Below are 26,760 nucleotides of genomic sequence, written 5' to 3' on the forward strand. Positions count from 1 at the left end.
GGAGGCATACAAATGGAGATCCCCTCCGAGGGAATCCGGTATAGGTACCTGAAATTGATGCCGGTCTCGTCTCCTGGAGAAGTGGCAAAGGCATGCCAACTAGATCAAACCAGAAAGGGCGAGATGGAGATACAGAAGTGATCGGAGGATACGACTTTGGAGGTTCCTTAAAGTCAGAGGGGAAAGGAACCAGGCACCCACCTCTTGCTGGCAAGTCAGGATAATGTGCATGCCTCACTGAAATGATTGCTGATGGTCTACAAAGTTCATCCAGGTGTTGACAAGCTGAAGAAAGAAGATCACTTGCAGGAGTGTGACTATCATGTGCGTGCGAGAAATGGAGACAGTGCTCTGGTGAGTAACAATTGTGCTTAGGAGAAGTGCGAGTTGGAGTACAATGGGATGGTGAGTGACGATCACACACTGGCGAGTGACAAGATGGCATACGACACGCTGGTGAGCACCGATCATGAGCTAACATTCGGCGGGTTGGCAAGTATCTGGGAGATGGTCTAAGAGGCAAACGGTGAGCTGGCGAACAGGCGAGTGACGAGCACGAGCTGGTGATCCCCAATCAGAAGAGTGATAATCACAAGGAGTGGCAAGATGATTGTCATTCCTTGGAGTCGAGAGCTGTTTCTTGATAGAGGGTGAAGGGGAATAACTGGTTGGGCGGAGAGGACTGCAATCCCTTGACGACGAGGAGACCTTGAGATGGCAAGGGCTCTTGTCGACAACAGCAGGTAGGAGCTGGAGTGGCGAGCGGATGCGCTGGTCTCGTCGACAGCGATCCTCTGCAGGGGAGCCACGCTCCGAAAGGAATGGAAGACATGGTGGCATGATGGCATCTAGCAGGCCTAGGTACTTGCTCAACCCCATCCTTTTGAAGGGGAAAGAACAGAGATTTCGGTGGGAGGAGCAGGAGCGGGGGAGGGCGACAGATGGGCTTCACATATAGCAAGAGTGTCGGCCATAGCACTTACAAGAGACATAACTTCTACCTCTAAGGAAACTGGAGAATGTCTCCTCTCAGCCCCAAGTAGTAGAAGATCCCACAACACATCCTTCAAAAGTGGACCTGTAACCCACGGTGACGACCAACCCTGTAACAAATCAGAAAGAGAAAATGATTCCCCCAAGGACTGTGGCAGGGTTGCTTCTTTAGGGGAAGCAGCTTTGTCCCTGGATTGATGGCCTGGTGCTAGCTGGTCAACACTCCTACTCGACCGATCCTCGGAAGAGGACAATCGAGCACGATCTTTGGGAAGAGATCGGGGAGTCAAGGAAGAGGTCCGAGGTTTCCTAGACTTCAAGGAGGACCCTGAAAGCGAAGAATCTCTCGTGGACTTCTTGCCCCAGCACCTAAATCATTTCCATTGGGATCAAGACCACTCCCAGCATCGCATGTGTTAGCAGGTCACAATGCCGTTTTCTGCAGGCTAGACACAACAAATGGGGTCAGTCTCAGCGAAAGATATGAAGGTCCCACAAGAGCGTCCTTCAGGTCCCGGACAGGTCCATATGATAGACGGTAGGAAGAAGCAACACACACCTGAAAAGATGATGATGAGATGAGTTAATCACAATGGCAAGTCTGTTGGTAGGCAGAGAGCGGTAATGTCCGTTCTCTGTAAACTCCAAAGAGAAATTGGGTCAGACACACTGGTGTGTGAGTGTAGCTGGCGATCCCCGCTAACTAGCGGGTTGGCAGTTATACCTCGCTTAAAAGTCTTTATGGCTAGTCTTCCAGCTTCGCCGAAAGTAAATCCCTATAAATAGCGAAGGATTTACATTTATTGTCGAAACAATTTCAATTTTGGATAAATAAAAACTGAAACCAATATCCCACTAGTAACGAATGATTATAGCAATTTCTTTTCTTTAAGAAGAGGTGTCACGCAGTCCTTGAGTGCTTTCATTTTCTCTTTTCATCTTTTATATATCAATTTTTGGGCTCAGGCATGTCATCCTGATGGAAGGGTTCCTTTAGGTAGCCTTTCTGAGGGATATTTGCTACAGTGATACTCCCAGAGAATTAACCATAGGTCTCAAGAATTCTAACTCCTGGGGCAAGTATCCTTAATATAACTTTAAGGATATCGCATAACATCAGGGGACATATTATTTGATACGACACATGGCAATCTTCACCCTGAATAGATTTTACTCTTTGAGGGGGAAGAGTGGCGAACGAAGGGGAGCTGTTATCAAGGTACCCGGGGGACCCCCTCCCTGTACTGCTACGTCCCATCTTTCCTTTTAAACGTAGCATTTAAGCACGGTGCTCTCCCAAGTTTCTCTCGGTGTTGTTACTGTTTATCGGAATATTATCATGCAATCTCCAGCATCTTCATCCTCTGGAAAGTTGAGTATTTAATCTTTCCTGTGTATAATTTTCGGCTCCCTTCTTACAGTTGAATTAGCATAATTTAAGTGTGTTAAGTGGAGCACAGCCAACCCCGGAGGCGGCCGTATTGAGACCGCTGTCGCACGTCATAAATGGAATTATTTAGTTAGTAGTGCGACGCTATGATGTCGGCAAAGGAAGCTAGGCTTCCTTAGTCTACAACCGAAAGTGGACGGCATAATTGCTGCCACCCTTCTCCCTTGTGGACTAGAAGACTTGTCTTATATCCGACAATGTCACCAGCAGGGGAATTCTTATTCCCCTGCTGCCCATGACGGTGCCAGTATAGAAAGCTATGCTTCCTTGATTTACAGCCGAAAGTAGGCGGCATACTTGCCGCCACCTTTCTCCCCTGTAAAATATAAGACCCTTTTCCCTCCCCCTTCTGTCCTTTAGTGCCGGCCTAGCCGTTACAAATTTCCTTTGGCCGGTATTCTACAATCATCCCCGCTTGCCGGGCTGACTGGGTTACCGGCCGGGTTCCTACAAACGGCGGTTAGGTTACTGCCTCGACCAACTCCCTAACGGAATTTAGTTTCTGTGGGTAAATGTTTAATCATTGAATAGGTGATATTATCAATTCCAGGAGCCGAATCATTACATGTAGACAGGGCTGACAAAAGCTCTTGCATGCTAAAAGGCAAATTATATGATTCTATCCTTATAGCTCCAAAGTCGAGAGGGCGATTCTCTTCTTGTATACGGTGTTGGTGATACAAAGATGTAGGATTTTTTTAGGAGATTTTTGAAAAATCAGCTGCAAATGCTTCACTTACATTCTCTGGATTTTGTAATATTTGACCATTACATTCAATTACAGGTGATGGCAAAGGTATATGTTTCCTGCTAATCTTTCTTATTTTTGTAAAGACCTTCGTTAAGTTAGTCTTCCAATTGATTTTGGATATAAAGTTTATCCAAGACTGGCGCTTAGCCTGTTTGATTTGGTATCTAAACTTCGCTCTTGCTTTCTTATAACAAATTAAGTAATAATTACAAGGATGATGCCGATATCGAGTTAATGCAGCTCTCATAGCTTTACGAGTTATTTGACATTGAATATTCCACCAAGGGACTGGTTTTCGTGTAAACTGACCTGTAGTTCGAGGAATTGACTTATTACTGGCATCTATAATGATTTTATTCAAAAATTCAAGGGCTTCCTCTACAGTGGGAAAATTATCAGCATCAATTTCTACCAATGTAAGCACAGTAAACAACGCCCAATTAGCTTTATCAATTACCCATCTTGGAGATCTTGGTGCAGCTATTTCATCAACTAATTTAATTACGATTGGAAAATGGTCACTTCCAATACCTTCATCCATTACTTCCCATGAAAAATCTAAAAAGCACTCAGGAGTGCATAATGAGATATCTATAGATGAAAGAGTTCCATTTTGTACATGAAAATGTGTTGGTGCTCCAGTATTCAAAACAGCAAGCTCTTTCTCTTCAATGAAAGAAAAAATTTGATTGCCTCGGGAGTTGGAAATAATATCCCCCCACATAGGATGTCTCCCAAGAGTAAAAATGGCTTAGGAAGCTGATCTATTAAGTTATCAAGTTCTTGCTTTAGGATTTGATCACCTCGATTGGGTGGCAGATATATGGAACATATGGTGTCTGCTCGTTTTAAATGCATTTGTATGGCTACTGCTTGAAGATTTGTTTGTAAAGTAATCTTGTTGTGGATGACATCTCGTCGCACCAGTAATGCACACCCACCATATCTACCTTCATGTTCCTGGACTTCATTATGATAAAATAAATATTCTCTGGGACATATTTCATTTTGGCCTAGCATTGTTTCTTGCAAGGATAATAGGATTGGGAAATTTTCCTTAATTAGTATTTTCAAAGATTCATATTAAGCTCTGAGGCCTTGGCAATTCCATTGAAGTATCGTGAGTTTGCTATCCATGGGTACAAATTATGATTTATTTTTATTTAAACGTTTTATCTTAGGGGCATTTCTTATGGGGAAACTTTTTGATGCCGATTCTTTATCAATATTTTCTGGCAGTCTCCCTTCTGGGGTTCTCTCTCTCTTCTTATTTTCTTTAAGATGATTGACAGTTTCAGGTGATGGACTGTCTTCTTCCATGTTGGTATTGTCTAATGACGTGTTTATGTCAATATTTACAGCACTTTTACCTGGACTTAAAATCTTTTCAAATGATGCAGGTTGCTTTAGCTTATCTTTATTCTGTTCTTCAAGCAGATGTTCTGAGCTTTCTTTAGATCCAGAAGGTTTCTGAGTATCTTTACGTTCTTCCAATACCTGTTCTGATTTGTCTACAATTTCCTGACTCAGATTTACAATAGAGCTTTCATCTTGTATAACCACCCTTAAATCTTTCTTTATCTTGGAACCTGGGATAATATTTTTGTCATTCTGCTTAGGCAAACTTTTCTTCCAAACCAATGAAAAGGGTTGCCCTGGTTTTATCTGTTTTTCAAGAGCTCTTTTACGACCCTCTTTAAAAGTAACCCTTTCCATGGTTCGAATGGCCTGGATTTCTTTCTCAAAAATAAACTTCACACAACTTTTTGATGTTGCTGGGTGTGCTTCCCCACAATGAATACAGCAGGGACTTTCTATACAAGCTCCGTGACTATTTTTGCCACAGTTTGCACAGACACCGGGCTTATTATTTAATTTTTCTTTACATTTTTGGCTTAGGCGGCCATACATTTGGCAATGGTAGCATCGCAGTGGTGAGGGAATGTAGGGTTTCACCTTCGAAGATAGCCATCCAGCTTTAATAGCATTGGGTAGTCTACACTGGTCACAAGTTAAAACCAAAGTAGCGAGAGGGACACGTTGTTCTCCAACTCTCTTTCTCATTCTTACAACTTTTACTACTCCTTGATCTCTCAGTTCACTCTCAATTTCTTTTTCCTCTAGCTCTAACAATTCTGGAGCATATATCACTCCCCTACTCTGGTTAAAAAAGGGGTGTGAAAAGCATTTGACGTTATGTCCATCCAATGTTGAAAGAGCCTTTAATCTTTCACTTTGTATTGAGGATAGTGTCTCTATCAGGAGACTTCCATTTCCTTGAGGAAGAATTTTTGGTTGCCCTCCACATTTTTTTACTATTTCTCTGTTGGCTTTAAAAACATTAACATGTTCATGTCTTCCATTTTCAAATTCCAATATCAAAAATTTATCGTAATTTACTACCTCATAGTAACCAGGTAATATTTCAGCTTTTCTGTACTTTTCTGTCCTTTCATCACTTCTTACTTTCTCTCTCTTCTTCTCTAATAAATTCTTATCATTTTTTATATGACACGAATAAGGTTCTAAGGTTACAATATTAGAACCTGAGTTGGGGTTGTCAGTAGCGAGGTCCAAGTTTATCCTTTCCATGTCGTCATCAGAGGTGTTGGGTTTTTTCGAAAGAGCAACCCGGGTTATCCACCTCTTATCGGAGGATGTCAGTCCTCCTATCCCATGTGGCCCAACACGAGAAGAGGCTTCAGCGGGGACCAGTCCTCTATTAGAGAGGGGCTGCCTCTCTTTAGGTGGGCGTACACTGGTCAGTGGGGGTAGTTAGCCCCTCCCACCGTCGACTCCAATGCCTGGCGTCACCCATTACCCGCAAATATGGGTGACTTAAAACCGGATCACTAGAGCCCGACTCTTAACAGACTTGGTCTGCACCCAATGGGGTCTGCCAGAGGGTGATGGCGTCTAAATTGGCCCAGGTTGAGATGGAATGCAGTCCATCCCACACTGTGCCAAATCCAAAGCAGCATCCAAAGTATAATCGAACATGCCAAAGTCGTCAACAATATCAAGCCCAAAAGGAAGAGATGGGAGAAAAAAGAAATACCCAAAAGTAAAAGAGAAAGTGCTGACTGATTTAGTTGGATCGACAGCTGGTTACCGAGGTCCAGTGGGAAGTAGTTCCCACTGTTCATCGGAGCCCAGCTGCTAATCCCTAAGCCCCCCATCCTCATCAAGGCTTCAGCATCTGGGGGGCTTTCCCCAAGAGAGGGGAGGATGAAGAAAAGAATAAGGGCCAGACATACCTTTTCATTCATGCAGACTAAGACCGGGTAACAATGCCCTCAACCTTCTGCTACTTGTCCATTAAGGAGCCTGAGGTTTTAAACCAGCTGTTGTGCAGCCACCACAGGGCCGATAGAAAACGTATCGAGCCTCCTGTGGGTCACGTCTTGCAGATAGTGGGCTGTGAAGGTCGTCTGATGCTTCCACACCCCAGCTTGAAGAACTTGCGTCACAAAAAAGTTTTCTTGAAGGCCAGGGACGTCGCTACGCCCCTGAAGTCATGTGCTCTAGGGCGACGTGACGGAGGAGGGTCTGGATTCAGGGACCGATGGATCACCTTCCGAATCCATGCCGAGATGGTATTCTTGGTGACCCTCCTCTTAGTCCTCCCAGTGCTCACAAACAAAGCCTGCACCTGGGGGCGGACTGCTGCCGTTCTTTTGAGATATAGCCTCAGACTCCTTACTGGGCACAGTAGGAGATGGTCTGGGTCATCTGTTACAGAACGAAGACTCGAAATCTGTAAGGAGTCGAACCGAAGGTCCGGCACCCCCGGATTCTGAGTCTTAGCAATAAACTTAGGGATGAAGTTGAATGTTACCTCCCCCCATCCCCTTGAATGGGCGATGTCATATGTGAGACCATGAAGTTCACCGACTCGCTTGGCCGAAGCCAAAGCTATTAGGAACACCGTCTTCCAAGGTAGGTGGCGATCTGAAGCCTGGCGTAATGGTTCATAGGGAGGTCTCTTAAGAGACATGAGAACTCTAACCACGTTCCATGGAGGGGGTCTCACTTCCGACTGAGGGCAGGTAAGTTCATAACTTCGTATGAGTAGGGAAAGTTCCAGCGAGGAAGAAATGTCCACTCCTTTGAGCCTAAAGGCTAGGCTTAAGGCTGAGCGACAGCCTTTCACCGCCGAGACTGAAAGGCACATTTCTTCCCGCAAATACACGAGGAACTCCGCTATTGCTGGAATAGTGGCATCGAGTAGAGAGATACCCCTTCCACGACACCAACCACAGAAGATTTTCCACTTTGCCTGGTAGACAGATGCGGATGACTTTCGCAGATGTCCAGACATCCTGATCGCAACTTGTTGAGAAAATCCTCTCTCAGCGAGGAGATGCTGGATAGTCTCCAGGCGTGAAGTCGTAGCAAAGCTACGGCTTTGTGGAAGATGTTGGCATGTGGTTGTTTGAGTAGCTTGTGTCGTGGAGGGAGTTCCCTCGGAAGTTCCGTTAGGAGTTGCAGAAGGTCCGGAAACCATTTCGCGTGATGCCATAGCGGAGCTATAAGGGTCATTGACAGATTGACCGATATTCTGGTCTTGTTGAGTACCCTCCTCATCAGACAGAACGGGGGAAAGGCGTATACGTCGATGTTGTCCTACCGTTGTTGGAATGCATCTTGCCAGAGCGCCTTGGGATCCGGGACTGGGGAGCAGTACATCGGCAGCTTGAAGTTCAACGCTGTCGCTAACAGATCCACAGTCGGAGAACCCCACAAAGTCAGGACTTTGTTGGCTACTAGATGATCCAAAGACCACTCGGTACTCACTATCTGAGACGCTCTGCTCAGACTGTCAGCGAGCACATTCCTCTTGCCTGGAATGAAACGTGCCGATAGTGGAATCGAGTGGACTTCGGTCCATCTCAGCATCTCCACTGCGAGATGGGATAGCTGCTTTGAATAGGTACCTCCTTGCTTGTTGATGTAAGCCACTACTGTGGTGTTGTCGCTCATCACCACTACAGAGTGACCCGCAAGGTATTGTTGGAACTGTTAAAGGGCCAGGAAGACAGCCAGATATACGGCCTTCATTTTTAGCAGATTTATATGGAGGCACTTTTCTGATTCTGACCACAGGCCTAAGGTCCTGTGGTGCAGAACGTGGGCCCCCACCCTTTCTTTGAGGCGTCCGAAAACAGCATCAAGTCCGGGGGGAGGACGGGAAGATCCACTCCTCTTCGTATGTTCTCGTCTGTCACCCACTACTGAAGGTCCGTCCGTTCAGCAGGTCCCATAGGGATCATGATGTCCGGGACTTGAGTCGCCACTGGAGGGATCTCATCCTGAGGCGACCGTTGGGAACTAGACGAGCCAAAGTTGAGAGATGACCGAGAAGACGTAACCAAGATTGGGCAGGGAGTTCTTTTCGTCTGAGGAAAGGGTTTGCGACCCTCCTCAGCCTTGCTATCCTGTCGTCTGATGGGAAGGCTTTGTGGAGATTGGTGTCCAATATCATGCCTAGATATACCAGTCTTTGAGTGGGAAGCAGAGAGAACTTCTCGAGATTTACCATGATCCCCAGGTCTTGGCAAAGTCCCAGAAGTTTATCTAGGTGTTGAAGAAGGGATGACTCCGAGTCTGCTAGGATCAGCCAGTCGTCCAGAAAACGGAGGAGACGGATGCCGATCTTGTGTGCCTATGATGATATTAGGGTGAACACTCTGGTGAAAACCTGTGGTACTGTGGGGAGACCGAAACACAGAACCTTGAACTGGTAAACCTTGTTGTCTAGGCTGAATCTTAAGTACTTTCTGGAAGACGGATGAACTGGGATCTAGAAGTACGCGTCCTTCAGATCCAGTGTACACATGAAGTCTTGCGGTCTCCCTGCAAGTCTGACCGTGTCTGCCGTCTCCATGCTGAACGGAGTTTGCTTGACAAACTTGTTCAGAGCTGAGAGGTCGATGACTGGTCTCCAGCCTCCAGACGCCTTCTTTACAAGAAAGAGTCGACTAAAGAAGCCTGGAGATCCGTCGAGGACCTCTTGGAGAGCGCCCTTCTACAACATGGTCTGGACTTCTGCCCGAAGGGCCTGCCCCCTTGCCGATCCCATAGCAAGGGAGCTCAACGACTCTGGATCCGCTGTCAGGGGAGGTGGAGATGTTGTGAACGGGACGCAATATCCCTGACTGATTACGGAAATCGTCCAGGAATCGGCCCTGAGTTGCTGCCACCTGTTCGTGCAACTTTGTAGGCATCCCCCCACTGGTGGACATGCAGGGGGACTGCCAATCCTAACGTTTGCGGCTTCGGCCGCTCCCTCTAGGATTTTTCCCTCCCCTGGAAGACTTTTTGCCTTTCTTGTCCTTGACAGGAAAGGACTTAGACACCGTCTTCTTCGCTGCAGTTGCCGGTTTTGTAGTCTTGGTGGGACATGGTTGCTGGGGTGCTGGAGGTTTATAGGGCTTCAATGTTAGAGCTCTATGTAGGAGAGAGTCCTGGTTGGACTTCCTCCACCTCTCAGCAGCCTGCTCCACATCCTTAGGCTCAAACAAATTCTTCCCCAAAACGGAAGAATGCCTGAGCTTGCTGACCTCGGTACTGGGAACCTTTTGGTGGAACCTCTCAGACACTGCATCTCGACGTTTCAAAATGGTATTAGCCCACAAGTTCGACACTTGGTGGGCTAGAAACTCGATCGTGCGAGTGCCCGAGAGTAAAAAGGTCTCCATGGCTTTCCTGGTACTTTCTTTGGATAAATCCTCCAAACGTAACAGGATGCCTAGTGTCCCTAGCCAGATATCCAGCCACGAAGTGGCCTGCATGGCACGCTTCGCCACCTTCTCCTGGCTAAGGATCTCCGTAGCCGAGAACGAAACCTGCCAGTTGGAATCTCTCTCAAGAGGGACTCCCCTGGTGAGCTCTTCCAAAGAATGGTGAAGTGGAAGAGCTAAACAAGGCTCCTCAACGATGTCGAAGTACCTCCTCTGATGGACACGAGGAGGTAGGAGGAGCTTGTTGCCGGCGCTGGATCTGCTGGAGGAGGCAAGCTCAGAGAGCTGGACCTTGATCTTGGCCCTGGCAGTCTTAACCCCTTGAGACCAGGGCAAAGCCGCACTGGCCCTAGAGGGTTTTTGAGTCCCAAAGACTCGGTCCAAGACCGTGTCCTTGCCCTCACGAGGAGGAATCTCGGGGTCCGCAAACCCATTGAGATTCCTCATAAGGGATAGAATCTGCCAGAACGCGTGTTCTGACTCTTGCAGCTCTCATCCTGAAGGGCTAGCAGCTAAGTCTCCTGTCACCAAAGGCTCTTCTTGGGGGGACTCGTGGACGTTTTCAGAGGGCTTGGCTGGCTCCGGTCTAAGCCTTGATGACGACTTAGGCACAGTTTTGGAGTCCTTCGACTCCCTCCTGAGAGAGATGTAGGACTCCAAAAGCGACGGTGGGAGGCTCTTCTCCGACCCTACCCAAGAAGACGTTTCAGCGCGAGGTGGGGTTTCCCCCATTGGTGCGATGGGGGAATGTCTCATCTTACATGACTCCTCTGAGGATGGGAATTCTTTGTCCGAAGGGGAGGGAGAGAACGTCTGGGGGGGGGGGGGGGGGCGGGGAGGCCTTCCTCAAGGACTTAGCGGAGTCAGCTTCGCCCTTGGAGAAGTTACCACATTCCAAACTCCTCTCTTCCTCTTCAAGGGAGTAGAAGCTGCCAAGAATTTGTGGCCCAGGTCAGAAAAAACAGGCTTAAATGCCTGCATGACAGTCCTGACCAGTGTGCCAAACCAAGGCTGCTGACTGACGGCTGCGCTGTCAGTTACTCCATCTGGAGGGAAAGGGATCGACTGATCCCTGGGAGGAGTTACCAAAGGGGGGTTCACCTGAAAAGATGAAAGAGAAGAAATGTCCCTGGACCTTTCTGGAACCTTCCCCCCTGCGCTTGACGGGGGGGGGGGGACACTACGATGATGACCTGGCCACGCGTTGTCCTGCGGCCTTGCGCGTGGGCGGTTGCTGATTGCAATGGGAATCACGCTGGGAAGCACGCTGGCGCTCGCGCGACGGGAAACGCCCTGGGTCACGCGTGCAGGAGAATGTTGGTGCGCGTGCGCGAGAGAGGGCAATAGCGAGGGCCCGCGGGCGAGTGATTGCACCCAGGGGCGCGCGTTGAAGACATCAGAGGGTGCGCAGATGGAAGATTGCGCGCTCCCACACGCTAAGGTGAATGTTCGCGTGCGCGAGGGTGCGCAGGGTCCGGCAAAAAAGCCCGTGCGGGCGAAGAAACCGTTGGGCGCGCAGGAGACACATCCCTTGTGCGCGGGCGCGCATAAGAGCGCTCATCAGGCTGTGGAGATGGGCGTGGGTGCGCGTGCGCAACCTCGTGGTCGCGAGTCGGAGATCGCACGAAGACATGCTGGCGAGAGATGGCACGCAGATGGAGAGTGATGGCGCGTTGGCGAGCACTGGCGCGTTGGTAAGCGCTGACGAGTAGGAGAAGCAATTAACTTCCCTACTGCGCCCAGATCCGAAGATCGTGGGCGCGCAGGAGATCGTTGGCGCACAGGAGAGCGCTGGCACGCAGGAGAACGATGGCGCGCAGGTGAGCGCTGGCGCGCTTTAACAGGAACATCCAACGAAGAGCGCTGGCGCGTAGGTGAGCGCTGGCGCGCAGGTGAGCACTGGCACGCTATAGCAGGAACCTCCAACGACGAACGCTTGCGCGCGGGTGAACCCTGGCGCTTAAGGGACGTATGTCCTAATTTGCCCATACGCCCTTGTTACCCCGAAGGGACCGTTGCCTGTTTTACAAAAGGATGCGTTGGCACCCACAGCGCGTCAGCAGCCAGGAACGGCAACGGCAGGTTAGCAGGTCTGACGGGTGGAAGGTCGACATGTCCTTTGTAAGGACAACCTTCCACCGAAGGAGATTGCGAACAATCTACAGAGAGGTCCAGGGTTGTAGCTGGGAGAGTTGGCGAACGATGGCGAGGTTCCTCTGCGGCGGACTGCGGAGACGATGAACCGAAGAGGCGCCTCCTAACACCCTTGTGAGGTGAAGGAAGACCTCTCCGGCGAAGAGGAAGGCGGGCCTTACGCCTTATGCGCCATCTGGGGGCCGTGGGGTCAGCGGGCTGACCATCAGCAGTCGTCGGAAGAGGAGTCTCTGTAAGTGAACTCCCCCGAGGGGGAGAATCACCGGCAGGAGAGACCGTTGGACTTAGTTCCTCCCTCGAAGGATGAGCAGAGGGAGAAACTAAGCCTTCAGCTACAACAAGTTGATCAGGAGCAGAGGTTTGAGATATCACATCGGAAGCCTCTGCCAACCCAACATCGACGATAGACAGAGGATCCACCTCTGCTAAAGCCGGCGATTGTTTGACAGCGGCCCCCAACTGGATCATGTCAAACAAGGCTTCCTTGGAGGGTGAACCCTGGAGCCCCAAGGAAGAAGAAAGCTGAAATAAATCATTAGAACACAAGTCAAGATTTACATCCTCACCCGGGGGAGGAGGAGGAGCTGCCTCGCTATGGGAGGCAACTCCCTCTCCAGTACCCCGAGATCGGTCAACAGAACCATGGCCAACGCTTCCACTCGACGGTTTCTCGGAAGAAACCGATCGAGCGGGAGCTTCAGAGGAGGTTTGGGCAACGGAAGAAGAGCCCTTGGGATTTTCTCCTTTCAAAGAAACCTTCGAAGGAGAAATATCCCGTCTGGACTTCTTCTTCCGTCGCCAAGAATACCTCTCCCACTGGGAGGTAGACAACTCCCTACACTCACCACACTTATTTTCTCTATCACACCGCTGGCCCCAACAATAAGGGCAAAGGGTGTGAGGGTCCGTATCGACCACCGACATAAACGTGCCACAAGAGCAGTCAGGTAATCCAGGACACTTCCTCATGATCGTAAAGGCCAACTTCAGACACACCTGTAGAACAAAGAGCATTAATGGCTGTCAAGAGGCGAGGGTGAGAGCAGACACGTCCGACTACCACCCGAGCCGAGAGCAAAGTGAGCTCAAGCACAGGTGTGTGTGAGGGGGGTAGCAAGCTACCCTCCCTACCCCCCCTCTAACTAGCGGTGGGGTGGTAAATCCTCGTCAAAATTCTAATGGCTCGTCATTTCAGCTACGCCGAAAGTAATAACCCCTATTAGATAGCGTGGTTTGTATATCAGTTACGGAACAAACCATGGTTCAGAGGCTATGGCACTACCCAAGAATAGAGAAGAATAAGAAAGTAATTTTACTGCTTAAATTCTATCCTTACCGTAATTTGACCAATATTACCAGTTTTACAGTTCGACCGTTTCCACTTTAATAAAATCAATGTCTTCCAGTTCTTGACATCCACACTTGGTAACCAAAGTAAAATCTAAATCCTTTCTCTCGAAATCAAGTTTCCTTTTTTGGCTACAACCACTACATATCAATCGTTCATTGTAACTTCTTATTTCCTCTTTGGATATGCAAATCATTTCATCATCTTCATTATTTGATAACACTAATGGTAATTCCTCATTGATATTATTAAATAGTCCCACAGTTTCGCTTATATTAGTAGGCACTTCGTTGACCAATTTTGTTGGAACACTAACACGTGAAGCAGATTCCACGGGGCCATTTTCTGCTCTCTTCCTTTCCTCTAATGTCTTTCTTCTCTTTTCGTGAAAGATTCGCATGTATCTTCCATTCGCTAACTGCTTGTAAGGGAAATGTGCTTCATCAGAAGCTGGTGACGATGATGATGGCAAAGGAACAGGTGTTGAACTATAACCTGAGAAGGTTGGTGATGGGGAAATATGATGCGATGGAGGTGAACTAAGGTTTTCGTATTCATATTCAGAGAGCAAAGAACTGATTTGAGCTTTTATTTCAACTTGTTGAAGGGGGGAGAAAGTTCTGACAGTTTCCTCAACCATTTTGAAGTATGCTGTTAGATGGTCTCTACCTGAACTTTTATTTGAAAAGTATGCTTTAATTATATCGTGAGCGGAAGCTGAAGTATTGCACTTTCTTCTTTCTGAGGATGACGTCCTAGCTGCTCTTTTAGTAGGGGGCGGAATACTGACAGAGTCTGAAAGTGCGGCAGCGTCTTCTTCATGTAACTCGTGCGGTGTGATGTCTCCCGAAGTCTCTTCATCATAGGTTCCTACTCCTGAGTCAGGGTTCTCGTCCTGCGTCACGATGTCTCCCAAACTACTAGTTTGAGGTCTTTTTTGAAGTACAAACACCTTCAAAAAAGACATTTCTTGCTCAAACTTCCATGGAGCGGCATTAACTGCTTTCTGGCCACTCAATGTTTTTTTTCTGTTCAATGCCTTTCTGTAGCAATCTCTCAACGAACCCCACCTCTTTTTCAACACTGGCACTGGAAAAATAGTAAGATTTAGCTTAAGCAATACATTTAAAATACAATTATGCTATTTATTCTATTCACAACTGAAAGTGTGTGTATCAGTTCAAGACATTGTTTACTACACTTGGAAATCTATTTGGGAGAAATTGAGACCAATAGTATTGGCACCAACCTACCTCTCGAAATGGGTACAAGTAAAAGAAGGTTTTGCAACCAAATGGCAGTATCCAAACGTAATAGGTGCTATAGATGGCAAACATGTAGTGATAACAAAACCAAATAATAGTGGCTCACTATATTTCAATTACAAGAAAGAATTCAGCATTGTGCTGATGGCGCTTGTACATGCTGATTGTAAGTTCGTCATTGTAGATATTGGGGTATTATTTTACTGTATTACAGGGCAATGTAACCTAGGAAAAAAATGACAAATTCGTAGATAATTTGTATTTTTCCTAACCATACAAACCTTAGCTATTTAAATAGGGTATTACTTTCGGCGTAGCTGAAATGACGAGCCATTAGAATTTTAACGAGGGTTAACTAACCCCTCACTAGTTAGCGAGGGGGTAGGGGAGGGGTAGCAAGCTACCCCTCCCCCCTCACACACCGGTGAACTAGTTCACTTTGCTTAGATGTAGGACTTCCCGGGGGACAGGGCTGGCGGGCAAGTTTGATTGAATAGCTAAGGTTTGTATGGTAAGGAAAAATACAAATTATCTACGAATTTGTTATTTGTTCCGTAACCGAAATACAAACCACGCTATTTAAATAGGGTGACTTAACCCTTAGGAAGGGTGGCAAGTCCCAGCCGTTACTGGCTTTTGGCTTTTGGCTTTTGCCCGGGGACTCAGTATCTGAGTGTGTAGAACTCGAGATAAGGAGTCCCTGCACCTCGCAAGTGCCTTGCTCTGCAAGGACCGCGGCCTATGTAAGCGTGTGTGTGAAGGAATGAAGTGTGACTCGTCCTAGGAAGTTGACCTGGAGTCCATTAGATGGAATTCTAGGTTAGGACGTTCCCAATACCACCTCGTAAAGGTATGGGGGACGCGACAGTATTATCTTAATACTAGGAACACAAGGAAGCATGGTTTACCTGCAGTGGTTTGAGGTCAGCTGTGCAGAGAACCCAGGATGCTGCTTTCCCCAAGAGAGGGGAGAATGAAGAAAAGAATAAGAGCAAGGCATATCTTTTCATTCATGCAGACTAAAACCAGGTAACAATGCCCTCAACCTTCTGCTGCTTGTCCATTAAGGAGCCTGAGGTTTAAACCAGCTGTTGTGCAGCCACCACAGGGCCGATAGAGAACGTATCGAGCCTCCTGTGGGTCACGTCCTGCAGGTAGTGGGCTGTGAAGGTAGTTTGACGCTTCCAAACCCCTGCTTGTAGAACCTGCGTCACTGAGTAGTTTCTCTTGAAGGCCAGGGACGAAGCGATGCCCCTGACATCGTGTGCCCTAGGGCGACGTGACGGAGGAGGGTTTGGATTCAGGGAATGGTGGATGACCCTGCGAATCCATGCTGAGATAGTGTTCTTAGTGACCCTCCTCTTCGTCCTTCCTGTGCTCACAAACAATTATTGCACTCGAGGACGAATTGCAGCTGTTCTCTTAAGACAGAGCCTCAGACTCCTTACTGGGCACAGTAGGAGATGGTCTGGGTCATCTGTTACAGAACGGAGATTCGAAAACCAGAAAGAGTCGAACCGGGGGTCCGGCACTCCTGGATTTCGAGTCTTAGCCACAAAATCAGGGACGAACCTGAACGTTACCTCTACCCATCCCCTTGAATGGGCGATGTCATAAGAGAGACCATGAAGTTCGCTGACTCGCTTGGCCGAGGCCAAAGCAAGTAGGAACACTGTCTTCCAAGTCAGGTGGCGATCAGAAGCCTGGCGTAATGGTTCGAATGGAGGTCTCTTAAGTGACCTGAGGACTTGAACCATGCTCCCTGGAGGAGGTCTCACTTCTGACTGAGGGCAGGTAAGTTCATAACTTCGTATGAGTAGCGAAAGTTCTAGCGAGGAGGAAATGTCCATTCCTTTTAGCCTGAAGGCTAGACTTAAGGCTGAGCGATAGCCTTTCACTGCCGAGACCGAAAGGCGCATTTCTTCCCGCAAATACACGAGAAACTCCGCTATTGCTGGAATAGTGGCATCGAGTGGAGAGATACCCCTTCCACGACACCAACCACAGAAGACTCTCCACTTCGCCTGGTAGACTCCTGCGGATGACTTTCGCAGGTGTCAAGACATCCTTTCTGGAACTTGTTGCGAAAAGCCTCTCTATGTGAGGAGATGTTGGATAGTCTCCCGGCATGAAGCCGCAGCGATGCTACGGCTTTGTGGGAGATGTTGGAGTCTGGTAGCTTGAGTAGCTCGTGTCGTGGGGGGAGTTCTCTCGGGAGTTCTGTCAGGAGCTGCAGAAGGTCCGGGAACCACTCTGCATGATGCCATAGCAGAGCTATTAAGGTCATTGACAGGTTGACCGATAGTCTGGTCTTGTTGAGCACTCTTCTCATCAGACAGAATGGTGGGAAGGCGTAGACGTCGATGTTGTCCCACCATTGTTGGAAGGCATCTTGCAAGTGCCTTGGGGTCCGGGACTGGGGAGCAGTACAGCGGCAGCTTGAAGTTCAAGGCTGTCGCGAACAGATCCACCGTCAAGAACCCCACAAAGTCAGGACTTTGTTGGCTACTAGAGGATCCCAAGACCACTCGGTACTCACTATCTGGGATGCCCTGCTCAGACTGTCGGCGAGCACATTCCTTTTGCCCGGAATGAAGCGAGCACATTCCTTTTGCCCGGAATGAAGCGAGCCCATAGTGGAATCGAGTGGACTTCGGTCCATCTCAGTAAATTACTGCAAGATGGGATAGCTGTTGTGAAAAGGTACCTCCCTGCTTGTTGATGTAAGCCACTATCGTGGTGTTGTCGCTCCTCACCACCACGGAGTGACCCACCAGGTACCGTTGGAACTGTTGAAGTGCCAGGTATACGGCCTTCATCGCTAGCAGGTTTATGTGGAGGCACTTTTCTGATTCTGACCATAGGCCTGAGGTCCTGTGGTTCAGAACGTGCCCCCCCCTCTCCGCCCCCCCTCCTTTTGAGGCGTCCAAGAACAGCATCAAATCCGGGGGGAGGATGAGAAGATCCACTCCCTTTCGGAGGTTTTCGTCTGTCACCCACCACTGAAGTTCCGTCCGTTCCGCAGGACCCATGGGGGCCAAAACGTCCGGGGAATCGTGACCTTGATTCCACCGGGACTTGGGCCGCCATTGCAGGGATCTCATCCTGAGGTGCCCATTTGGAACTAGACGGGCCAGGGAGGAAAGGTGACCGAGAAGACATAACCATGATTGGGCTGGGAGTTCTCGTCTGAGGAAAGGATCTGCGAAACCTCCTCAGCCTTGCTATCCTGTCGTCTGATGGAAAGGCTTTGTGGAGATTGGTGTCCAAGATCATGCCTAGATATACCAGTCGTTGAGATGGAAGCAGAGAAGACTTCTCGAGATTTACCATGATCCCTAGACCTTAGCAAAGTCTCAGAAGCTTCTCCCGGTGTCAAAGAAGGGTCGACTCCGAGTCTGCCAGGATCAGCCAGTCGTCCAGATAGCGAAGGAGACGCTTGGCTGAAGCCAGAGCGAGCAGGAACACCGTCTTCCAAGTGAGGTGACGATCAGAAGCCTGGCGTAATGGTTCGAACGGAGGTCTCTTAAGAGCCCTGAGGACTCGAACCACGTTCCATGGAGGAGGTCTCACTTCCGACTGAGGGCAGGTAAGTTCGTAGCTTCATATGAGCAAAGAAAGTTCCAGCAAGGAAGAAATGTCTATTCCTTTCAGCCTGAAGGCAAGGCTTAAGGCTGAGCGATAGCCTTTCACCGCCAAGACCGAAAGGCGCATTTCCTCCCGCAAATATACAAGAAACGCCGCTACTGCTCGAATAGCGGCATCGAGGGGAGAGATACCCCTCCCACGACACCAACCACAGAAGACTCTCCACTTCGCCTGGTAGACCCCTGCGGATGACTTTCGCAGGTGTCGAGACATCCTCTCTGCAACTTGTTGCGAAAAGCCTCTCTCTGTGAGGAGATGTTGGATAGTCTCCAGGCGTGAAGTCAAAGCGATGCTACGGCTTTGTGGAAGATGTCGCAGTGTGGTTGCTTGAGTAGCTCGTGTCGTGGGGGGAGTTCTCTCGGGAGTTCCGTCAGGAGCTGCAGAAGGTCCAGGAACCACTCTGCATGATGCCATAGCGGAGCTACTAAGGTCATTGACAGGTTGACCGATAGTCTGGTCTTGTTGAGCACCCTTCTCATCAGACAGAACGGTGGGAAGGCGTAGACGTCAATGTTGTCCCACCATTGTTGGAAGGCATCTTGCCAGAGTGCCTTGGGGTCCGGGACTGGGGACCAGTACAGCGGCATCTTGAAGTTCAAGGCTGTCGCGAACAGGTCCACTGTCGGGGAACCCCACAAAGTCAGGACTTTGTTGGCTACTAGAGGATCCAAAGACCACTCGGTACTCACTATCTGCGAAGCTCTGCTCAGACTGTCGGCGAGCACATTCCTTTTGCCCGGAATGAAGCGAGCTGGTAGTGGTATCAAGTGGACTTCGGTCCATCTCAGTATCTCTACTACAAGATGGGATAGCTGTTATGAAAAGGTACCTCCCTGCTTGTTGATATAAGCCACTACTGTGATGATGTCGCTCATCACCAACACAGAGTGAACCGCCAGGGTCTGTTGGAACTGTTGAAGGGCCAGATATACGGCCTTCATTTCTAGCAGATTGATGTGGAGGTATTTTTCTGATTCTGACCATAGGCCTGAGATCCTGTGGTTCAGAACAAGGGCCCCCCACCCTTCTTTTGACGCGTCCGAGAACAGCATCAAATCCGGGGGGAGGACGAGAAGATCCACTCCCTTTCGAAGGTTTCCGTCGGTCAACCACCACTGCAGGTCCGTTGTAGTGGTTTGCGGACTGTGGCCAGAGGTAGCCGACCACAACCCGACGTTCACTACACAAAAAATATACAACAGTGCTCGGTTTAGGGAAGTCTTCCACTTTCTGGATGTATTCTGGTAGCTTACGCATACCAGAACGTCCAACCAGATGACCAAGATACTGGACCTCGGCTTGAACCCAAGAACACTTCCCGAGTTTTATCTTGAGTCCGTGCTTCTGGAGAGTAGCCAAAACTCGTTCTACCAGTTTCAGGTGTTCCTCGAAAGAAGACCCAAGTATCAATATGTCGTCAATGTAGACAACCACCTTGGCTTTCGGGAACTCTTGGAGAATACTCTGCATTTCTCTCTGGAACACTGCAGGTGCATTTTTCAGTCCAAACGATAAGCGTCTGAACTGCCAGTGTCCAAAGGCAGTAGAGAAAGCCGTGTATTCCTTACTGTCCTCTGCCAACGGTAACTGGTAGTATCCACGAACCAGGTCAAGGGTTGTAAAGTATTTGACTCCTTGAAGTCCAAATACAGAGTCGGCCATGTTAGGCATCGGGAACTTATCAGAGACAGTCACCTTATTCAGTCTACGGTAGTCCACACACAACCGTATACTATTGTCCTTTTTTCGGACTGGAACAATGGGTGAAGACCAAGGAGAGATGCTGGGTTCAATAATACCCAGTTCATGCAACTCCTTGCACTGTTCCTCGATGGCGTCAGCGACGGGTTTTGCAAACCGTCGAACTCTCTGATAAATGGGCGTCTCGTCATACAGGTGGATGCGTATTGGTGTGCTTGAGCACTCTTCCACATCATCATCACCAGTACTGATGACTGGAAGATGACGTCGAAGCATTTGACAAAACTGGTCCTTCTGAGAAGAGTCCAGTTCGTCGGAGATAGACAGATTGTCTATCTCTTCCAATACGCTCGGTTCAGGAGTCAGGTCACACTCCTGCGCTATCAGGCAGGATTGAGGAGCATCCACCATTACCATGTTTACACTTTACCCAAGTCGGAGTCTTGACAGTGTACTTTCCTAGGACTGTTTTTATAATATCTTCGCATATTATTTGTGTTTCTATCACTAAACGATTGTCTTTGGCAACAGTTTGTTAGTGAAGAGTGACCTTAAGGTACAAGAATCCAGTGTATTGCTAACATCATCTCATGGTCTCCTCCTACACCTATTGACGCAAAGGGTCTCAAGTGTATTGCTAAATCGGGCCGAAATTCCATTGGTGAGTTAATAGCAGGCGAAGAAAAATGAAAATGGCATAGTCTCAAGATGTCGCCATGACAGGAATCACTGTGAAAAATATGTGAGTAAAAGGACTAAAATACAGTGAAACTATGTGAACCAGGACCTTAATTATGATGAGTGCTTTGAGGAGGCAATCACACTTAATTGGCACATTACAGAAAAGAAATCAACAACTTATGGCAGATATAAGAACAGCACTTCCTTATAAATCTACTGAATATGCTCTCTATATTATTACGATCATCTACTCTTCCATATCCAACGACACTTATAGTCACTCCCGTGAACCAGTCGCTTCTAGCATAAGAGCTCCCTTAGACGAAGCTAGAATTCTATCCATATCAGAAGTGATTGTCTTACTGTGTGGAAGTGAAGTAAGACGAATTACAGATAAACATCCCTATTGTAATCTGCCAGTGGTCAAGGTTGAGTGGGGTAACATAGACAGGTTTTGTCTCTGAACGAAAAAAACATAGATATTTGGGAAGAACCAAACAACATTTTGCATCTAAGGTATTGACAGCAGCCCCTACACTCAGTAGGGAGTGTAAGGGAGAGCAAATTTAGAATATTTCCTGTTATCAGTCTGTACTAGTCTGTGATGATGTTCTTTATAAATGGCATATCTGGTCAGAGGCCCAAGAAGTGAATTCCGATGTTAGGAAGAGGGTGACTTTTGAGTTTAGTATGAATTCAGACTTATTCAAAACCCCTTCCAAGATCGAGAGATTTCAAATGTGCTGTTGACAAACTTTTCGAGACATTGTAATGGTGGGCCCGCACAGACCTGTAAGACATAGTATGCGGCTGTACTTTTCAGAAATTAGGACTGTTTAAGTGACTTTGCATCCCAATGGTGGACGGGAGATTGATGAGAACAGTATTGATTTAGGGAAAATTGTGGTACTGTATTTTTCACCGTTATATGTTCTTTATAGATGGCATACTGGTACTTGCCCAAATAGATACACGGTTAGGTGTGCCTTGGTTTAGACTTGGCCTGTATAGGAACACTTATGAGTGTCCCCCCAGTGGAAATCTTGTTTGTGTAATGGGTTTATTTTGTTACCCGGATGCTGAAGTTTTACGAAAGGGATGCTAATTTTTCCTTTGATTATTTATTCTAATTGATATACTGTAATATTATTCCTATTAGTTTTTCCAAATAAAAATTTTTTTGTTTTTATGTATACAGCCTTTAATTTTAGAAACCTCCCACCACGGCTCCCCTACTCAGCCACTGTTTTTTAATCTTTCAAATAACTTATGATAATCCCGTTCACCTAATGTTCTTATACTCATGATCAGCAAGCTGGAGAAGCAAAAGTTTAAGTCAGGATCTAGCTGGGTCCCCTTGCCCATTATAAATCAAGGGGTGGTGCCCAGTGCTTTGAACTGTTACTTAGGTTTCTGGGTATTCCACCGTTGTATGTTTGTTGTGTGGTGAACGTCGGGTTGTGGTCGGCATTCGGATACTAGGCAGTTTGGGTGCTACCTTTGGCCACAGTCCGCAAACCACTACACCGTCCGTTCCGCAGGCCCCATAGTGACCAGAAAGTCCGGGGAATCGTTGCCTTGATTCCACCGGGACTTGAGCCACCATTGCAGGGATCTCATCCTGAGGCGGCGGTTTGGAACTAAACGGGCCAAGGAAGACAGGTGACCTAGGAGACATAACCAATATTGGGCTGGAAGCTCTTCTCGTCTGAGGAAAGGCTCTGCGACCCTCCTCAGCCTTGCTATCCTGTCGTCTGATGGAAAGGCTTTGTGGAGATTGGTGTCCAATATCATGCCTAGATATACCAGTCGTTGAGATGGAAGCAGAGAAGACTTCTCGAGATTTACCATGATCCCCAGATCTTGGCAAAGTCCCATAAGCTTGTCTCGGTGTCGAAGAAGGATCGACTCCGAGTCTGTCAGGGCCAGCCAGTCGTCCAGATAGCGAAGGAGACGGATGCCGATCCTGTGTGCCCACGAAGATATCAGGGTGAACACTCTGGTGAACACCTGTGGTGCTGTGGAGAGACCGAAACACAGCACCTTGAACTGGTAGATCTTGTTGTCTAGGCTGAATCTCAAGTACATCCTGGAAGACGGATGGATTGGGATCTGGAAGTACGCGTCCTTCAGATCCAGTGTGCACATGAAGTCTTGCGGTCTCACTGCAAGTCTGACCGTCTCTGCTGTCTCCATGCTGAACGAAGTTTGTTTGACAAACTTGTTCAGGGCTGAGAGGTCGATGACGGGTCTCCAGCCTCCAGACGCCTTCTTTACAAGAAAGAGTCGACTGAAGAAGCCTGGGGACCCGTCGACGACCTCTTGGAGAGCATCCTTCTTGAGCATGGTCTCGACTTCTGCCCGAAGGGCTAGCTTCGGGCAGAAGCCGATCCCATGGCATAGGAGCTCAACGACACTGGATTCGCTGTCAGGGGAGGTAGAGATGTTATGAACGGGACGCGATATCCTTTGCTGATCACGGAGATCGTCCAGGAATCAACCCCGAGTTGCTGCCACCTGAATGCGCAACTTTGCAGGCATCCCCCCACTGGTGGACATGCAGGGGGATTGCCAATCCTAGCGTTTGCGGCCTCGGCCGCTCCCTGGAGGACTTTCCACCCTTCCTGTCTTTGACCGGAAAGGGCTGCTGTTTGGACACCTTTGCCTTTGCTGCCGGAGCCGGTTTCGATGTCCTAGACTGACGAGGCTGTTGTTGTTGAGGTGCTGGAGGCTTGTAGGGTCTGGATGTAAGAGCACTTTGGAGGAGAGAATCGTGATTCGATTTCCTCCACCTCTCAGCTGTCCGTTCCACATCCTTGGGCTCAAACAGGCTCTTTCCAAGGATGGAAGAGTGTCTGAGCTAGCAAACATCCACGGCTGGGACCTACGAGTGGAACCTCTCGGTCACCGCATCACGACGCTTCAAGATCGAGTTTGCCCACAAGTTCGAAACTTGGTGAGCCAGAAACTCGATGGTGCGTGTGCCCGAGAGGAGGAAAGTCTCCATGGCCTTCCTGGTGCTCTCCTTGGACAAGTCTTCGGATCACAACAGGATGCCCAGAGACCCCACCCAGACATCCAGCCACGAAGTGGCCTGCAGGGCACACTTTGCGACTTTCTCCTGGCTCAAGATCTCTGTAGCCGAGAATGTCACCTACCGGGCGGAGAGTTTCTCAAGAGAAATTCCCCTGGTAAGCTCTTCCACAGAATGGTGGAGAGGAAGAGCTAAACAAGACTCCCCCATGATCTCAAAGTACCTCCTCTGTTGTACACGAGGAGGTGGGAGAGGAACGGAGGAGGAGGCGAGTTCGGAGAGCTGGCCCTCGACCTTGTCTCTGGCACTCTTCACCCCCTGGGACCAGGGCAGAGCCGCACTGGCCTTCGGAGGTTTTTGAGTGCCGTAGACTTGGTCCAGGACCGTATCCTTGCCTTCGCGAGGGGCGGTCTCCGGATCCTTGAACCTGTTGAGTTGCCTCATCAGATTCAGGACCTGACAGAAGGCATGCTCCGACTCATGCAGCTCTCCTCCTTGTGGACTGGCAGCAAAGTCTCCTGTCCCCAGCTGCTCTACTTGGGGGGACATGTGGATGTTCTCCTGGGGTCTTGCTGGCTCTGGTTGAATCCGAGATGAAGACTTTGGGACGGTCTTCGAGTCCTTGGGCTCTCTCCTAGGAGGGATACAGGACTCCAGTAAAGAAGTCTGAGGGCTCCTCTCTGCCCCAACACGAGACGATTCTCCTACTCAAGGTGGGGTTCCTCCCATTGGTGCCGTGGGAGAATGTCTCACCTCGCTGGATTCTCCTGAGGACGGAAAGGCTTCGTCCACAGGAGAAGGAGAAAACGTCTGAGAGGGGGAAGGGGCCTTCCTGACGGACTTCTTGGGAGCCAGTTTAACCCTAGGAGAAGTCACCACGAAGTCTACTCCTCTCCTTCTCTTCAGCGGAGACGAGGCTGCCGTTGGTTTGAGGCCCAGATCAGCGAGGGCGGGCTTAACAGCCTGGACGACCGCTTTGATCAGGGACCCAAACCAAGGCTGACGGCTGACAGACGCAGTGTCAGCAACTCCCGCTGGAGGGAAGGGGATCGGGCGATCCTTAGGAGTAGACACCACAGGGCCTGCCTGAAAAGAAGAAGAGTGTTGCCTAGACCTCTCTGAAGATTCTTCCTCCTCCTGCAAGTACGCTGTTCTGCACTTACGGGGTGGAGATCGTGAAGACGATGATCTGGAAGTACGCGCTCCAGAAGACTCACAAGGTTGCCCGTGCTGCGAAACCTGGCGGGAATCGCAATCGAGTTCGCGCTCGCGCGATGGTAAAATCGCGGGTTCGCACGCGGGCGAACGTTGGCGCACATGCGCGCGGAGATGAAAGCGCGTGGGCGAGTGCGCGCGCAGGTGAAAGTGCGCGTGGGGACGCAGGTGAGGGTGCGCGCGGTTGTAAGGGTGAGTGCTGGCGGCCAGGAGAACGACGGCGCACAGGGGAGCGATGGCGCGTTGGCGAGCTATGGCGCGTAGGGCGAGAAGGCGACCGACTGCGTACAGGCACGTGGGCGCGTAGGGGACCTTCGGCGATCTGAAGTATGGGCGCACGGGCGTGTAGGAGAGCGCTTGCGCGCAGGCGAAGGATCACGCGGGCGCACAGGAGATCGCTGGCGCGCAGGAGACCGTTGGCGCACAGTTGCGCGGTCAGGAGATATCAGCTGGGGCGCAGGACCAAAGGGTGTAGTGGCATGCAAAGGCGATTGCTCGTGGGCGCGCAGTGACTCGTTCCAGACTAGAAGTGCGCACAGGTGAGTGCGCGCGATGGCTGGCACGTGGGCGAGTTCTGAGGGCGCGCAGGAGATCGTCGGCGAGGAGGCGAAGGAATAATCTCCTTGCCTGCGCCCAGATCCGGAGATCGTGGGAGAGCGGGCGAACGTTGGCGCGCATGGCGCACATCAGGAACAGTTCGCGCAGACGTGCGCTGGCGAGTAGGCGATCGTGGGCGCTCAGGAGAACGTGGGCGCACAAGGCGCGCAGCAGGAAGAGGGCGCACAGCTGTGCGCTGGCGAGCAGGAGAGCGCTGGCGCACAGGAGATCCCTGACGAGCAGGAGAGCGCTGACACGCAGGTGAGCGCTCGCGCACAGGTGAGCGCTGGCGAGCAGGAGATCTACGGCGAGATGACTCAGCTACAGGAGATCTAGGCGAGATGACTCAGCTACAGGAGATCGCTGGCGCGTTGAGTCCGAAGAGGTCTGGTCCACAGCTACAACAGGAGAGCAGCGCGCGAGCGCGCAGGAGATCATAGGCGCGCAGGTAAAACCTGGCACTTAAGGGACTTACTCACATTGTGAAATAAGCCCTTTTGCCCCGAAGGGACCGGTGCCCGTTGGATAACGGGGTGCGTTAGCGCGTACTGCGCATCTGCGTCCAGGAACGGAGAAGGAAAACTAGCAGGTCTGGCAGGCGTAGGAGATCGCGAACGATCTGCTGAAAGGTCTAGCAATGCAGCTGCAACGGTCTGCTCACGTCGAGGAGGATCCTCTGCGGGGGACGTCGAAGGCGATGAACCGAAGAGGTGCCTCCTAACTCCCTTGTAAGGCGAAGGAAGGCCTCTACAGCGAAGAGGAGGGCGAGCCTTACGGCGAAGACAACCTCGAGGGGCAGCAACACCATCGTCGGTCCTCCGAAGAGGAGTCTCTGTCAGTGAACTCCCCCGAGGGGAAGAATCACCCGCAGGAGAGACCGTTGGACCCAGCTCCTCCCTCGAAGGATGTTCGGAGGAGGGAACTGAGCCTTCAGCAGCATCCGCAACAACAGCAGGGGTTTGAACCGACCCGTCGGAAGCCTCTGCCACAACAACGTCGACAATAGACAGAGGATCTACCTCTGCTATTACCGGCGACTGTTTGACAGCTGCACCCAACTGGATCAGGTCAAACAGGGCTTCCCTGGAGGGCGAGCCCTTAAGCCCCAAGGAAGCCCAAAGCTGCAAAAGATCATTGTTAGCAACAGAGTTATCAATATCAATATCCTCCCCCGGAGGAG

At 49.6% G+C, this 26,760-nt stretch overlaps 1 protein-coding gene across 1 annotated transcript in view; it reads right to left on the reverse strand.

Annotated features, from left to right (window-relative positions):
- Window positions 1–26,760, reverse strand: part of LOC137616951 (transcription factor Adf-1-like) — a 33,125-nt gene that overhangs the window by 3,888 nt on the left and 2,477 nt on the right. The window contains exon 2 of the mRNA XM_068346820.1: window positions 13,428–14,528. Coding sequence (XP_068202921.1) covers window positions 13,453–14,528 — 1,076 coding nt within the window. The 3' untranslated portion in view covers window positions 13,428–13,452. The remainder of the gene's footprint in view (window positions 1–13,427; window positions 14,529–26,760) is intronic.

The sequence above is a fragment of the Palaemon carinicauda genome, chromosome 23, assembly GCF_036898095.1.
Source record: "Palaemon carinicauda isolate YSFRI2023 chromosome 23, ASM3689809v2, whole genome shotgun sequence".
Taxonomy (NCBI): domain Eukaryota; kingdom Metazoa; phylum Arthropoda; class Malacostraca; order Decapoda; family Palaemonidae; genus Palaemon; species Palaemon carinicauda.